Source organism: Xyrauchen texanus, chromosome 48 (assembly GCF_025860055.1).
Source record: "Xyrauchen texanus isolate HMW12.3.18 chromosome 48, RBS_HiC_50CHRs, whole genome shotgun sequence".
In the NCBI taxonomy this organism is placed as follows: domain Eukaryota; kingdom Metazoa; phylum Chordata; class Actinopteri; order Cypriniformes; family Catostomidae; genus Xyrauchen; species Xyrauchen texanus.
The window spans coordinates 14,700,085-14,715,223 of NC_068323.1; the positions used below are offsets into that span (position 1 = coordinate 14,700,085).

The window sequence follows — 15,139 nt, forward strand, 5'->3', positions numbered from 1 at the left end:
TTACAGTTTAACCAATGCCCCAAACACGTCAAACCTTAGTGCGCACTCGTATCTCACTTTTAGGGCCTCACCGCAAGCAGTTCCACAGGTGTTGTTGGAGGCCTAGTATGGGGTCTGCCAATGTCCATGACATTGAGATCAAATGGTGACCTATGGTCGAAACTCAGCGGCTTTAGTCAGTAAGAATAAAAGTAGATATATCTCACATGTAAAATTAAAATGTTACATATTGAAAATACAAGTACCATATGTGGCCTTAGGGGAAACCATAAGAAAGGTGTTGTACTAGGTGTATGTTATATATCTGAATGAGTACAGTAACGTAAGTCATACATCTGTCAGTGCATATTAGACAACATTCACTCTATATAATGACCTCTATGAAAAATCTTTAAAAAGTCCTATTTTGCCTTTTGTCATTATAGTTACGGAAGACAGAAAAGAAGGTTTGAGCCTTGATTACTACAAGAGGTCAAAGGTCAACATTAATCTTCACATTCTATACAAGGCAAAAAATACATATTATTGTCTTGTTTTCCATTAAAAATATATAAAAACATCCTACAGACATGTTATAGACAGGAAATATATATAAATAAGAAACAACTATTTGCCAATGAGGAAAGATAAATAAACTTAAAGGAATGTTCTGGGTTCAATACTAGTGAAGCGACAGCATTTGTGGCATAGTGTCAATTACCACAAAAAATAACTCATCAAGATTCATCCCTTCTTTTATTTTTAAGCAAAATCCGAGGTTACAGAAATGTGAAGCTTAACTTTTGATTAAAGCACTTACGGTATATTATTGTATTATTTGAGCTGTGAAATTGTGCAAATCCTGTTTTTTATGGTTGTTTTAGGGTTTATGGCGTTACATCATCATGACAACAAAGTAGTAAAATTTTATCAAACTTACACACACAAAAAACATTAAAAAGCAATTTTATGGCATATTTATTTTTACATTTTGTGTCTATATTCTGAAACAGTAACGTTTATGGATTGGTCCCATTCACTTTTATTTTGTAAGTGCCCCTGTAACCCAGTTTTTCTCCTTAAAAAAATAAAAAATACATAAAAAATTAGGGAAAGCTGAAATTCATACATAAACTCACATCCTTGTTGTAATTGTAGTCCTTACAAAGCAACTTACTATATGCTTTATGTTGTCATCCTAATTGTTTAATGTCCCTCTCATTAAGTAATATCATCTAATTGTATACATATTAAAATAATATGTTCTTTAAATAGCTTCAATGTAGTTAAACCTTTGCTAAGATCCGCCCCCCTTAGTTACGGTCGCTTGCTATGACAAGCTCTGCAGAACTCCCCATTGGAATGAATAGGAAATTGTGTGGTTTTTGGCAAAATATTCTCATTAACAGAATGGATCATCTTTTACATGGGTTGGTATGAAATATGTATTGTAGTGCAAGTTTTTGGTAAAATATATTTGTTGTTGTTGTTGTTGTTGTTGTTATTGACAATTTTTTATTGTTTCCAATCATAAAACATATAAACACAACATAAAAATTGGAATCAATTATCCACATTAACCCCGCCCCCCCCCACCCCCCACCCACCAACTTCCTGACAAACAAATCTCATTTCCCCAGCCTTCTAAAAATCCTCTACACAAACGCCGCCACCCCGCCCATCTCCCCGCACCACTCCCTAAACGAGGGTGCCCCAGCCAACTTCCATCCCCTGAGGATGAAAAGAGAGGAATAAGGCAAACTGTATGATACGACCCCTCAGAACCGCCTTAAGAGCCTCCCTCACCATGCCCACAGAGGATACTGAGGACCCAACTTTTTAAATATCTGTCCCCAATGTTAACAGCCATCCCATGAAGCTCCATCCCCCAGACTCTGAATTAACAGGGAGTAATACACAGATGGTTCGTGACCTTTTCCAAAAGCAGTAATCACCACTTCCAGAGTATCTGCCACTTTAGGGGGTGTAGACTACTCCCAAAAATAGTAGAGAACAGGTGGTGCAGCTGTAAATTCCTAAAGAACTGAGATCTGGGAATCCTAAAATGTTGAACCAAATTTTCAAAAGATCTCAGCACTCCACTCTCATATAGATCACCGAGTGTAGTAACCCCCCTCAAAATCCACTCTGACCAACAGAAAGGGGATTTATTAACACATAATTTAGGCTTCAGCCATATGCTTGAGGCAACATCTAAACAAATGTCCGAATTAAACATTTTGGACAATTTTGTCCAAACCATGTGCAAATGTGAGATAACGGGTGTGACTTAACATCTCTGCTTAGTTTGACAGAAAGGATTTGCAATGGCAAAATAGGTTGCAAGGACTTCCTGTTCAACACAAAACCAGGGAGGGGCCCTCTCAGATGGAAGCGACCAGTGAGCCAAATGTCTGAGACTGAATGCATAATAATAAAACAAAATCTTGGGTAGGCCTAGCCCACCTTTGTCAATCGGCCTGTGTGACTTGTTGAAATGTAATCTGGGACGTTTACCATTCCAAATAAAGTACTTTTTTATGCTATCAGATTGTTTGAAATAAGAGAGGAATAAGGTAAACTGTATGATACAACCCCTAAGAACCGCCTTAAGAGCCTCCCTCACCATGCCCACAGAGGATACTGAGGACCAGTTGGTCTCCATATAAACATTGATTTCAGCCTTAAACATTTGTTGGAATTCAGGGTTTTGCAAAAGGGATACATTAAAATGGGGTCTGGGATTTTTTTTCCCTTTGGACCCAATGAGTAGGCTATTCCATAGATACCATATAGGACCTTAGTGCCCCACGTCATGTGACATAAGTAGAATTTCTGCACGAGTTTCCAAGTTAGAATTCCGGCTTCAAATGGTGTTTTATTGCACATTTCAAGTTGGAAAATCTGACTTTCCGAATAAGCTGTAAATCGAGTGAGCTCACAGGGTCACAGAGCTCAGAGATCTGTGGAGGGAGACAGGTTCCTATCAATTCTGGCCAAATTTCTGTGATCATCTGATAAAGAGCTCGTGTTACGCAAGGTGAGGAGCAAAGGAAGGCTTTCTTGGAGGAACCATAGCATTTTCTTATTCCCAGACTTTGCACATTCAGCAAGAGCAAAACGTGATCGATTCAAAAACACTTACATCAATGGGAGGTCGCTTTTTCACTGATGTTTCCTACCAAATTGAAAAAGATACTATGGATGGCTGCAAAATATTTACATGCCCACATCAAGCGATGTCCTTCATAAAGTCAATGGAATGAGTGAGTCATGGTGTGATTCTCACGTTTCTGCCAAGTGAGCCTGAATCATTGAAGATTCACTTGACTATCCGATGAAGCTGGGCGCCTTTTTTGTTTCTTTTTGTGTTGGTTCTCCCTAGCATCTGGAGTTTTGTGGAATAACACACATTCAAGAAACTTTTGCATCGACGGTGGGTCGCTTTTATACTGCAGTTCCTGGCCAAATTGAGATTATATACTAAGGATGGCCGCAAAGTATTTACTTGTCCCCAACAAGCATTATAATAACATTCACTTGACTGTTTGAGGAAACTGGGCTCTATTTTTGTTTCTTTTTGTGTTGTTTCTGCGTAACGGCTGGAGATTGATCGTGGAATAACACTCCTTCGGGACAGTCGTGGATGAATATGCACGGTCCTTGTGTTTATGCCTCCTGTTGGCTGGAGTTCACTTTGTGAAATATTTTTTGCATGACATTGGAAAGATTAGGTCATCTGCTGCACTCATAAAACAGCCATTTGTTTGACTGTCCGATGATACTGGACGTTTTTATTGTGTGTGTGTGTGTGTGTGTGTGTGTGTGTGTGTGTGTGTGTGTGTGTGTGTTTGTATAGAAGCACCAGACTTGAGCAATCTGATGGCAAAGTTTTCGCAGGGACTCTCGTTTGCATACATGGACTGTTTAAGTTTAGAGGGATGGACGCCGGTTGGCGCTGTCGTGCGTGGGGTTAATGCACACGTTTTTCTTTTTTCTGTTTGTTTGGTTCTGGGGAAGTTTGGGGTCTGTCTGTTGCACTAATGTTGGAATGTGGTCTTTATAATTTTCTTTTTGACACAATCTATTTTTTCTAATATGTCAAAATGTCAAACGTTAATATGAGTGGATTGTGTCTCCATGTGGAATGTGAATGGGCTGGGGCACCCCTTAAAAAGAAGGAAGGTTATTTATTTTCTTAAACGAAAGAAATATGATATAGTGTTTCTTCAAGATACACATCATTCCCCGCAGGAAGCTGAAAAATTTGGGAGGATATGGGGTGGGCATGTTTTCTTTAGTGCTGGCTCAAGTAAGAGCAGGGGAGTCATTACATTGATAAGTAAACATCTACTATTCAAATGTCTCAAACAGATGAATGATAAATTAGAAAGAGACATTATTGTTTTACCAGTTTACAGTATGCCCCTAACATTGATGCTTCACAGGATGTGTAAAAATCTTGGTCTTATAGATATTTGGAGACATTTGAACCTACCTGATAGGGACTTTTCAATTTTTTAGGTGTTGCCACATACAGAGAAAAATAAATCATATAGTTGGCGCTTTAAGCAGTGACCCTGCTAAATCTGACTATGAACTAGGCATGTCAAAGGATAAAAAGTGCACAAATAATGACAAGACATCAGTAAAATGAGAAGCAGCACCTCTTCAGTTACAAAGAAAAAAAAATCTTTTGTTTTCTGGGAAGTGAGTAGGTGGCTTTGAATGAGGTTTATTGGGTATACCCCACTGTACTGCGCTGCAATCACTCTTGTAGTTTCTGTTCCAGCGAACGAGAGTCAAAAAAAGGAGAGGGGCTACTTAAAATGAGGTCGTTGTGTGGAGAAAACAGTGACATGCTCAAAGGAAGGAAGTGGTTTGAAAAGACTTGAGAAAGAAACACAGGGGTGATTGGAGTTACTGTACAGAGAACCAAACGGTATGCAAAGGTGAGAGGCTTCACACTTCATAAACTTCATCCTGCATTGAATGCAGTGAGCCCTCCTCATTCACATGCCCTAGTTTGAACATGGTGCCCTATACCTGAGAAAAGTGCCATTTTGAATAATTTTCAATGAACAGATCTGTGATTGATCATCTGGTCAAGCTGTTTGCATACAGTGGCCCCAAAAACGTATGTGGACACTTAAGCCACACTTAAAAATGTATGAATGTCTTTGCATAATATAACAAAAATCTAATTGTGTGGCATTTAGTTAAGAAATGTAGCACAAGCACACTTTTCAAGTAAACCATTACACAGAAGAGGATTTGTAAGATTTCAAATGACAAAACAATATATATACAGGTCCTTCTCAAACAATTAGCATATTGTGATAAAGTTCATTATTTTCCATAATGTAATGACAAAAATTAAACTTTCATATATTTTAGATTCATTGCACACCAACTGAAATATTTCAGGTCTTTTATTGTTTTAATACTGATGATTTTGGCATACAGCTCATGAAAACCCAAAATTCCTATCTCAAAAAATTAGCATATCATGAAAAGGGTCTCTAAACGAGCTATTAACCTAATCATCTGAATCAACTAATTAACTCTAAACACCTGCAAAAGATTCCTGAGGCTTTTAAAAACTCCCAGCCTGTTTCATTACTCAAAACCGCAATCATGGGTAAGACTACCGACCTGACTGCTGTCCAGAAGGCCATCATTGACACCCTCAAGCAAGAGGGTAAGACACAGAAAGAAATTTCTGAACAAATAGGCTGTTCCCAGAGTGCTGTATCAAGGCACCTCAGTGGGAAGTCTGTAGGAAGGAAAAAGTGTGGCAAAAAACGCTGCACAACGAGAAGAGGTGACTGGACCCTGAGGAAGATTGTGGAGAAGGACCGATTCCAGACCTTGGGGGACCTGTGGAAGCAGTGGACTGAGTCTGGAGTAGAAACATCCAGAGCCACCGTGCACAGGCGTGTGCAGGAAATGGGCTACAGAGAAGCAGCACTGGACTGTTGCTCAGTGGTCCAAAGTACTTTTTTCGGATGAAAGCAAATTTTGCATGTCATTCGGAAATCAAGGTGCCAGAGTCTGGAGGAAGACTGGGGAGAAGGAAATGCCAAAATGCCTGAAGTCCAGTGTCAAGTACCCACAGTCAGTGATGGTCTGGGGTGCCATATCAGCTGCTGGTGTTGGTCCACTGTGTTTTATCAAGGGCAGGGTCAATGCAGCTAGCTATCAGGAGATTTTGGAGCACTTCATGCTTCCATCTGCTGAAAAGCTTTATGGAGATTTAGATTTCATTTTTCAGCACGACCTGGCACCTGCTCACAGTGCCAAAACCACTGGTAAATGGTTTACTGACCATGGTATTACTGTGCTCAATTGGCCTGCCAACTGTCCTGACCTGAACCCCATAGAGAATCTGTGGGATATTGTGAAGAGAAAGTTGAGAGACGCAAGACCCAACACTCTGGATGAGCTTAAGGCCTCTATCGAAGCATCCTGGGCCTCCATAACACCTCAGCAGTGCCACAGGCTGATTGCCTCCATGCCACGCCGCATTGAAGCAGTCATTTCTGCAAAAGGATTCCCGACCAAGTATTGAGTGCATAACTGAACATAATTATTTGAAGGTTGACTTTTTTGTATTAAAAACACTTATTTTATTGGTCGGATGAAATATGCTAATTTTTTGAGATAGGAATTTGGGGTTTTCATGAGCTGTATGCCAAAATCATCAGTATTAAAACAATAAAAGACCTGAAATATTTCAGTTGGTGTGCAATGAATCTAAAATATATGAACGTTCAATTTTTATCATTACATTATGGAAAATAATGAACTTTATCACAATATGCTAATTTTTTGAGAAGGACCTGTATATATATTGTTCAAAATGAAGATAAAAAGTATTTTGAAATGTTCTGGTGGTCAAACATTTGTAGAGAGTGTCCATAGTTAATGTGATGAACTACACCTGTTGTTACCCTGCTAAGACACATGTGTGAACATGAGGGGAACTGACTTAATACATCCACTAAAATGTCATGACAAGAAAGTGAAGTTAGTTCTGAGGAATGGACTATTTGTTTTCAGATGAGACTTGGTTTGACATCATGTTCACAAGGCACACGAACCAATGAGGCTTCATGTTATTGATGCTAAACCTGTGCTGTAGTCACCATATTTGATTTGTCTGCTGCAAATGGGAGTTGATACTGAGCATGTTTACATGTGCATTTTATATGATTATACTTAATAAACCGACAACATGTAAGGTCATGTAAAGGCATAAAATCTTGGGGGGTTTTCGGGGGTAAGGTCATACATGATTTAAGCAAAAAACAATCAGTACACGTAGATATTTGGCCATTATACCAATTTTGCGTGGCGATTACCTGCATTCTTATCGGCTTATACAATGTGTGCAAGTGTTGAGTGCATGAATGTTTATGGTATGAAGTCAATAGTAGAGAATAATCAGATGATTTCAAATGACATTTAAACGCAGTTTTCAAAATTGTCGGATGATCCCATTTACCTGCACTACAGGAAATGGCTCATTCCAGGGTTTTTGGAGAAAGACACTTTCCGAAGCATCATGTTAACATGAACACCGTTTTCCTTACGCAGTGTGAGGTGATAAGAGTAAGCGGTTACATACCGGACTTTGCAAGAGAATGTGGCTTATGTGACCATGTAAATGCACAAGTGAAGTTCTTTGAGGAGTGCATGTATATATGCTCTCAAGTGTGCCAGAGAGATCTCGTAGTATGACATAAAATGAAACCCTACTATTGCAGGGTAATTCCGCGGCAGTTCGCAATGGAATGGGAAACAAACAACGCAGCAACTGTAAATAAAGCAAAGCAACTGACAACAAGGGCGAGGTCGTCTTCAGATGCCATGTTTGTTATTTACAATAGCATCACAGGAAAATTACACTATATCCCCTTTGTTGCACAGTAAGCAGCTTAATGTCTCACATGTCTTACAGAAGTAAAGAGTATGCCGCTAATACAGTGCATTTAAACGTGAACGCCACTTTCGTGTCTTAAGCAGCTTACTCACAACCAACGACTTTCCGTTGTTCATGTAAATTTGCTAAATGTTTTTATTTGAGAGTGAAAAACAAGCCAAAATCATTGCACAGAGTTATTCTTTGGCTTTAGAGGATATGGAGTATGGTGTACGAGTCATATCGACTATTTTATCGAATACAAATTCTTCCTTTTCTGTTCCACAAAAGGACGAAAGTCATACATTATAAATATAATATAAATTTTGGTGAACTAATCCTTTAAGTGTTCAAATACTCTTTGGGGCCACTGTATGTGTGCAAACTTGCATGTGAATGTGCACATCCAACTTGGGGATTGTTTGCGGTAATCATAACAGTACATTTGAACCCTGAGTTATGCCCCACATTAAAACACATGAGTTCCGTGGAGCTTTGAGGTGCTGTTATGAGTCACCAGACACACAAAAAAAAACAAAAAAAATCACAGAAAATCCAAAATCTATTCAATGAGTCACCGGTAAACGGCAACAGGTGTTTCACCCCAACCCCCACCCTTCGCAACTGCTGCGGCCCCGAGGCCAAGAATGTGAACCAATACATGCTGGACAATCCCAGATGCACCACAACAATATCCTGTGCTTCAGTGAATAATGCATGGCCCATTTTCTTCACCAGTCTTTAAGGCGCCAAACATTGCGATGCTCAAACTGTCTTTAAATGTCAAATGTGGCTAATTCTTCAAAACCACAATTTTGTAACCACAAGAGATGCAGAGCATTACTGATATACTCTCATAACTAAAGCAGAGGCAAAATGCATCATTATTTTAATAATGAAATTACATTTAGTTCCCATTAAACAGTCATAGTTCTACACGTTCTAGTTTTTGCATCTTACTCTGTGTGGTATTTAACCTACAGTGGTTTTGCAGGTGAACTCTGGCATCAAAAAGAAGCTAGTATAAACCTGTGACGCAAACTACAAACCTGCATTACAATAGACATAGACACAGATTTAGTCATAATGTTGAACTTAGCAAACATTTTACTATAGAAATTTGGAAGGACAGTCCCAGATGACAAATGTAAGCTCTGCAAACACAGACCGTCTTCATTTTGTATCATTCTCAGTAATATGCTCTCTTTACCTAAAATTGTGGCTTTTTTTATCTGAATCAGTGTATAATGAACCACAACATGCTTCAACTTATTCTTAAAGTTAGGCAGTACAAATATCTTCCATTTGACCAATTTATGGACAATTTGGGCAGATATAGAATGATGAATTCTTGCAGAGTTAATGTATATGCATTTTTCCATACATTTTAACAATGGAAACAGTGGTCCGTTGGGGATGCTGTGATTAAACATTCTCATTAAATACGTTTATTGCTAGACCAAGCACAATATTTGAAATAAGACACATAAATAAACAAATCTGATCCAAACCATCAATACAGGCCTCTATACAAACATACAAAAGACACCAACTATGGTGGCATGCTCTAGTGTTGTAGGTTTGAGCAGTTTGTCATGTATCAGTTTTGGTTAAAGTGCAAGAGATTTTTCCCAATGAAAATGTAAAGTCTTTCCATATTACAGGTATTAACTGATCAGTGCAATTTTGCCTAAATAAATAAATAATAATAATAATAATAATAATAATAATAATAATAATGTCTTGAAAGCTCTTCTTGAGGACAATGGCTGTCTGACAAGTCTTTAACATTTGAAATTAAAAAAATGTATATGTTTAGACAATGGAGCACAAGATAATGTGTGATTAAATTAATCAATTAAAATACAAAGTGATCAACTGTGGATTATTTTAATTGTTTGTTTGTTTGTTTGTTAGTGATTTAACGCCAGGCCAGCTTCCATTGCTATTTTCCCAGCGAAATATTAAAGGGTACACTGATTGAAAACTGAAGTAACCGCAGGGATGATTTCATGTGGTTTGTTTTGGTCCCATTTAGAGTGTCATTTGTTGATTAAGAAAGAGATCATGATGGGTTGGAGATCTAAGGGTGGATCTGTGGAAAGTGCTTCTTTAGCAGCAATGTCTGCTTGTTCATTTCCTGGGATTCCACAATGGTCAGGTATCCAGCAGAAGTAGATATTAAAGTTCTGTTCTTCCAGGGCCAACAGTTTGATTAAAATCTTCACAAGTGTTGGGTGGTAATATTTGAGGAATGCTAGAGCTAGAAGACATTATCTTAAATCTGTTATATATTTTTTTATTTTAATTGCTCTGTTGTGCGAATTAATGTGATCCAGTGCCAAAAGTATAGCATTGGCCTCAGCAGTAAAAAATCGAGCTTTGACTGGGGATCCGTATTCCACTGTAGGGCTTATTTGAGGTGTTTGTTCTCCAAAGAAAGTTCATTAGCCTCTACTGTACATTGAATTGGTGATGTTAGAGTATTTTAATTAAGTTTAGATAGTGAATAAACAACTGAGGGCGAAACACAAGTGATGTAATAAGACATTAAGTTGCTGAATATCAGTGTTGAGTAGGCCAGCGCTAATTTTTAAGTAGAACAAGCAACAGAGTTCGTCATAACTCAAACCACTTGTTTGAGATACTTGTTTGCAAGTCTCCGCCTCCATATGTGAGGAAGGAAGATGTGGTCCTCACCTACTACTGCTCCTTTCATGCAATAGGCATGTGTATGTGCATATCACATGTGCATTGTCATGTGTCATCTTGGCTTTCGTTGGATGGCATAGTCTGAGAGTTTACTTTTTAGATGATGTCCTTTAATCCACTTTAAGCATTATTTTAGCATAATTCCTGTTGCAGCGGTGTATGGTAAGTCAGACATTTTTTTGACAGCTCTCATTTAACATATTTAAATGAATTTACATTAGGATTTGTACATTAGTATTTTAAAAAAAATCTTCTTCTGTAAGTATACTAATAAAATTACTAAATAGATTACATGACTGCATAATTTATCATTCATACAAATGAAGCTGGCACAAAAACATCATGCAGTTTTATTAGTTATTAACTTTATTAGTTTATGTAAATGCACACATGCATATTTGGATAAGTAGCTGAAGTGGTTGAAATATTCACCACTGTCAAACCCTGGCATAATATTTTTGTAAATTAACTGCTTTTCATAACAGGACTAGCCATCTTTCTATGTTCCGTTACTGTAAATTATGATGATATGCACTGTTATGAGCATATGTCAATGTCACGATTTGTGACATTATTCTGCATATTTTACATTTTATAGAACATTTTGCAGATGCTTGTATTCAAAGCAACTAATTGTGCATTTAAAGTAAAATACAGTGCTGTGAAAAATATGTGCCAACTGGGCCTGCGCGAGAATTATCGCAAGCGTTTGGTTGCAGTTGTTGCTGCTAAAGCTGGCACAACCAGCTATTAAGTTTAAGAGGCAGTTAGTTTTTCACATGGGTGATATGGGTGTTGGATCATTTTTTTGCTTCAGTAAAAACAATATATATATATTTGAAAACTGTATTTTGTGTTTACTCTGGTTGCCTTTGTTTTATGTTATGTCTCGATTGAAGATCTAAAACTAGTATGAAAAATAGACAAAAATCAGAAAGGGGGCAAATACTTTTTCACATCAATTCATGATCTTGGCATTGCTATGGACACCCTCTGCCATTAAAACTAGAGGAATATTTCATATTATTATATACTTAATCTAATACTGATACATGTCCTTGGTTGGCATTTAAACTTTTCACGCCCATTTCTACCTTCTCTTTCCCACAGTAAAACTGCAATATGTGCACAATAAAGTGCCAATGAATGTTACATTTTATTGTTAAATTCTATTCTGAAGTGCTATGAGTGGTGGAAACATGCAGTTTGACTTTGTTCCATCCAACTTCCATATGAGTAACTAAAAAAATCAACGAGTTAATTATAAGATGAAAGTAAAGCGATACGTTTTGTAAAAGCAGACATACAGTAAACTATAACCAGGGGTTTAATTGGGGCCAGAACAGCATTCCAGCACATTTAATTAAAAAAAAAAAATTATAAAAATTGGCAGCATGTTGGTCAGTCATTGCATTTCTTGAATGCTGCGGACCCATTTTTGTTTGACCCATTTCACAAATAATCCATTAAGTGATTTTACTTGCTCAAAAAAACTTTTGAGTTCATTACATTAATGTCATGTAATGACCCATCTTGCTTAGGGCACCAGAATCACCACCCAATTTTAGGGGTCCCCACCACCAAAATCACAAATTTACCCCTGATGATAAGAGTTTTGACAATGATTTACTGTACATTTCTATGTTTTAAAGCTTGATAACGTGTGCTTTTTTTAAATGCAACCCCAGATGTGGCCAACTGATCATTAAACTTTCTATCTGTCCAGAATGATGACTAACATGAGAGGTCCAGAACATCTAGCAGAGATTTGTCTTCCCTCCTCCACGGGTGAGATCTCAACAAGCAAAGACGAACCTGCAAATCAAAGGGGGCAACTACCCGTAACTGGCTCGTCAATATTGGCTAGGCGACTGTACCGCCTCCAGTCATGCCGCAATCCGCTCATTCCTAGCAGACGTCGAAAGCGCGAGATGACTCCTGCTGAGAGGAAAGACGCCTCCTATTGGGACAAGCGCCGGAAAAACAATGAGGCTGCCAAGCGTTCCCGAGAGAAGCGTCGATTGAATGAATTCATGCTAGAAGGTCAGCTCCTGGCACTAAGCGAGGAGAATGCTCAGCTCAGAGCGGAAGTGTTGAGTCTGCAGAATCAAATTGGACGAGGTCTGGATCCCAGTCATCTAGTGATGCCCTTCCACTATTCCATTCCATCCCACCTAAAGCCTTCCCTGTTTGGTTTGGCAGCTAGCAATGCTTCCCTTCCAGCAGATGAGCCAGAGCTGTACCACTTTTGGCCACAGAACGGGTCTAGCTCTGGTCTACCCGGTAGCTCCTCTCCATTCATGTGCCCCTTGAGAATGCCACCAAAATGTGTCAACGTACCTTCACAGATGAATCACCCAGATGACAAGCTGTTAGACCAGTCCATTCCCAATACTGACTCAGTGGAGCAGGATCAGGCAGTTCACACACAAGTCTCCTCCAGCAATGACCCACAGAGCCACTCACAACTGTTCCCAGCCCAGAGAGCAGCTGCGACTTCACATTCTCCCTCGTTGCCCCCTTCTCATCTGGCCCAAAGCTGGCTACTGCCCGGGCTGAGCTACTCCACCACCCAGCACAACAACCTATTACCCTGGGGCTCATCATCCCTTCACCCATCTCCCCTTCGTCCCAGCTGGCCCTTGTCCTTCCCTTTGTCCTCAAGAGATCCAGATGGATCTCAAAATGGAGCAAGATCCCTCTGGAACTTCAACAGCAGGTTCAGCATGCTGTCTGCAGAAATCGCACAGCTCAGAAGAATATTAAGCACAGAGAACTCTTAATGTGAACAGCTTTTCATTGTGCTAATAGACTGCTTCAATTAGACGTAGTGAGGAGCTATTTTGGGTGCTTAATGTTTGAGTAGAAAAAAATACATAAGCAATAGCTATGCCCGAAGTGCTGGTAAACCTTAATTCAAGGAATATGACTAAACTGGGAAATATTTTTTAAATGTGTAGTAAGATAGTTGGCTCTGATCTAAATACTAATATAGCGTAAGTCTATGTGACTAGAGGGACAAGAAAGGCCCGGATAATCCTTTCTGACCTAGTCATCCTTTGTCCACTGAGTCCATTTGGTCGAAGATACAATCTTCCTCGGGGTAAAACCAACAAATATAAGTACTCTTTTATTCTGACAGTTATCACTTTTATAAATGGCTCATTTTAATACTCCTTTGTATTGTTAATTGTCTTTTGAGTTGTTGCCATCGAGGACGATAAAGATTTAAAGTACCTAAATTAAGAAATAACTTGGATCATTTTAAAATGTCTATGCTTTAATTGCATAAAATTGCATTAAAAATTGCGCCGTTAATAAAAGCAATAAATGATTTTGCATTCACTCTATGTAAATCTGATTCCATTTTGGGAAAGAAAAAGATATTCTGACTGACACGTGATTAAGTGATCATTGATTGACGCAATTGGTATTCCCCTCCGTCGTGAAATACCGGTTGCAAGAACAATTACATTAAAAACATAGTCACATTTTCACTGAACCCATTACGTGTTTGTAATGTACCACATAAAGAAAGAAAAAAGAAAAAAGAAACAATAAGGGAAGAATGATGTGGGTGCTGAAACACACAAGCATTGAAGTAAACTGCGACTGAACTGAAGTAAACTTGATTTATTGATATCCTGTGTTTATTAATTGACCCTATGTATGCATATATATGTACACACTACCGGTGAAAAGTTTTAAAACACTTGCTCATTCTTTATTGTCATTTTTATTTTTTTTCTCCACATTTTAGAATTATAGTGAAGTCATCAAAACTATGGAATAACATATTTTTGTCTACAAAACTAATTTCAAACATTTAAGCATACGTCTTCAGATCAAAAGATTTGTAATATCATGAGAAATATTTCAGTGACGTGTTTCAAAACTTTTGACCGGTAGTGTAAATGTGCTATCGTGCTTTGGACCATGTAGGCTGTTGAAAGAAGTGCTATACAAATAAAACTGAATTTCATTTATTTTAATATCATATTTCTTTGACGGGAATGAAAACGAGGCTACGAAGGGTATACTTACAGTCTCTTACACTAAAAGAAAAATTACAAAAAAAAAAAAAATGGGCATAAATGATGTCCTTTAAATATGGGGCTGTATGAAGAACACATTTTTTTTTGCATATTGTGGTTTAAAGTGCTCATGGTTAAATATGAAATGGGCACAATGAAGACCCGGTTTCAGTCTGGAGTAAATTTGTCTGATATCTGATTGAACTCAAAGGCTTGTCAAACCGCATGTCACACTTCTGATATTTAAGCGGTGTGTGGATGTTCTTGGAGATGTGGAATAATTGACACCTCTAGGCAGCTATTAATAAATACATTGTGCGAACGTAGGGGCATAAACAGACATGGTCTACCCAACAGTAAGCCTGTACATTATAGATGTCTGGTTCGTATTGTTTATAGCCTATATATATATATAGCCTATATATATATATATATATATATATATATATATATATATATATATATATATATATATATATATATATATATA

General features: G+C 38.1%; 2 protein-coding genes across 3 annotated transcripts in view; one reads left to right on the top strand and one right to left on the bottom strand.

Moving 5' to 3' along the window:
• The window catches only part of LOC127639342 (leucine-rich repeat and immunoglobulin-like domain-containing nogo receptor-interacting protein 3), a 205,949-nt gene that overhangs the window by 77,415 nt on the left and 113,395 nt on the right, over positions 1 to 15,139 (bottom strand). The gene's annotated exons all lie outside the window — the stretch shown is intronic.
• si:dkey-172o19.2 (uncharacterized) lies at positions 10,697 to 14,568 on the top strand. Its single transcript, XM_052121295.1, has 2 exons — positions 10,697 to 10,777; positions 12,342 to 14,568. Exon 2 carries the CDS (start codon positions 12,343 to 12,345, stop codon positions 13,396 to 13,398), a length of 1,056 nt encoding a protein of 351 aa, XP_051977255.1. The 5' UTR covers positions 10,697 to 10,777; position 12,342; the 3' UTR covers positions 13,399 to 14,568.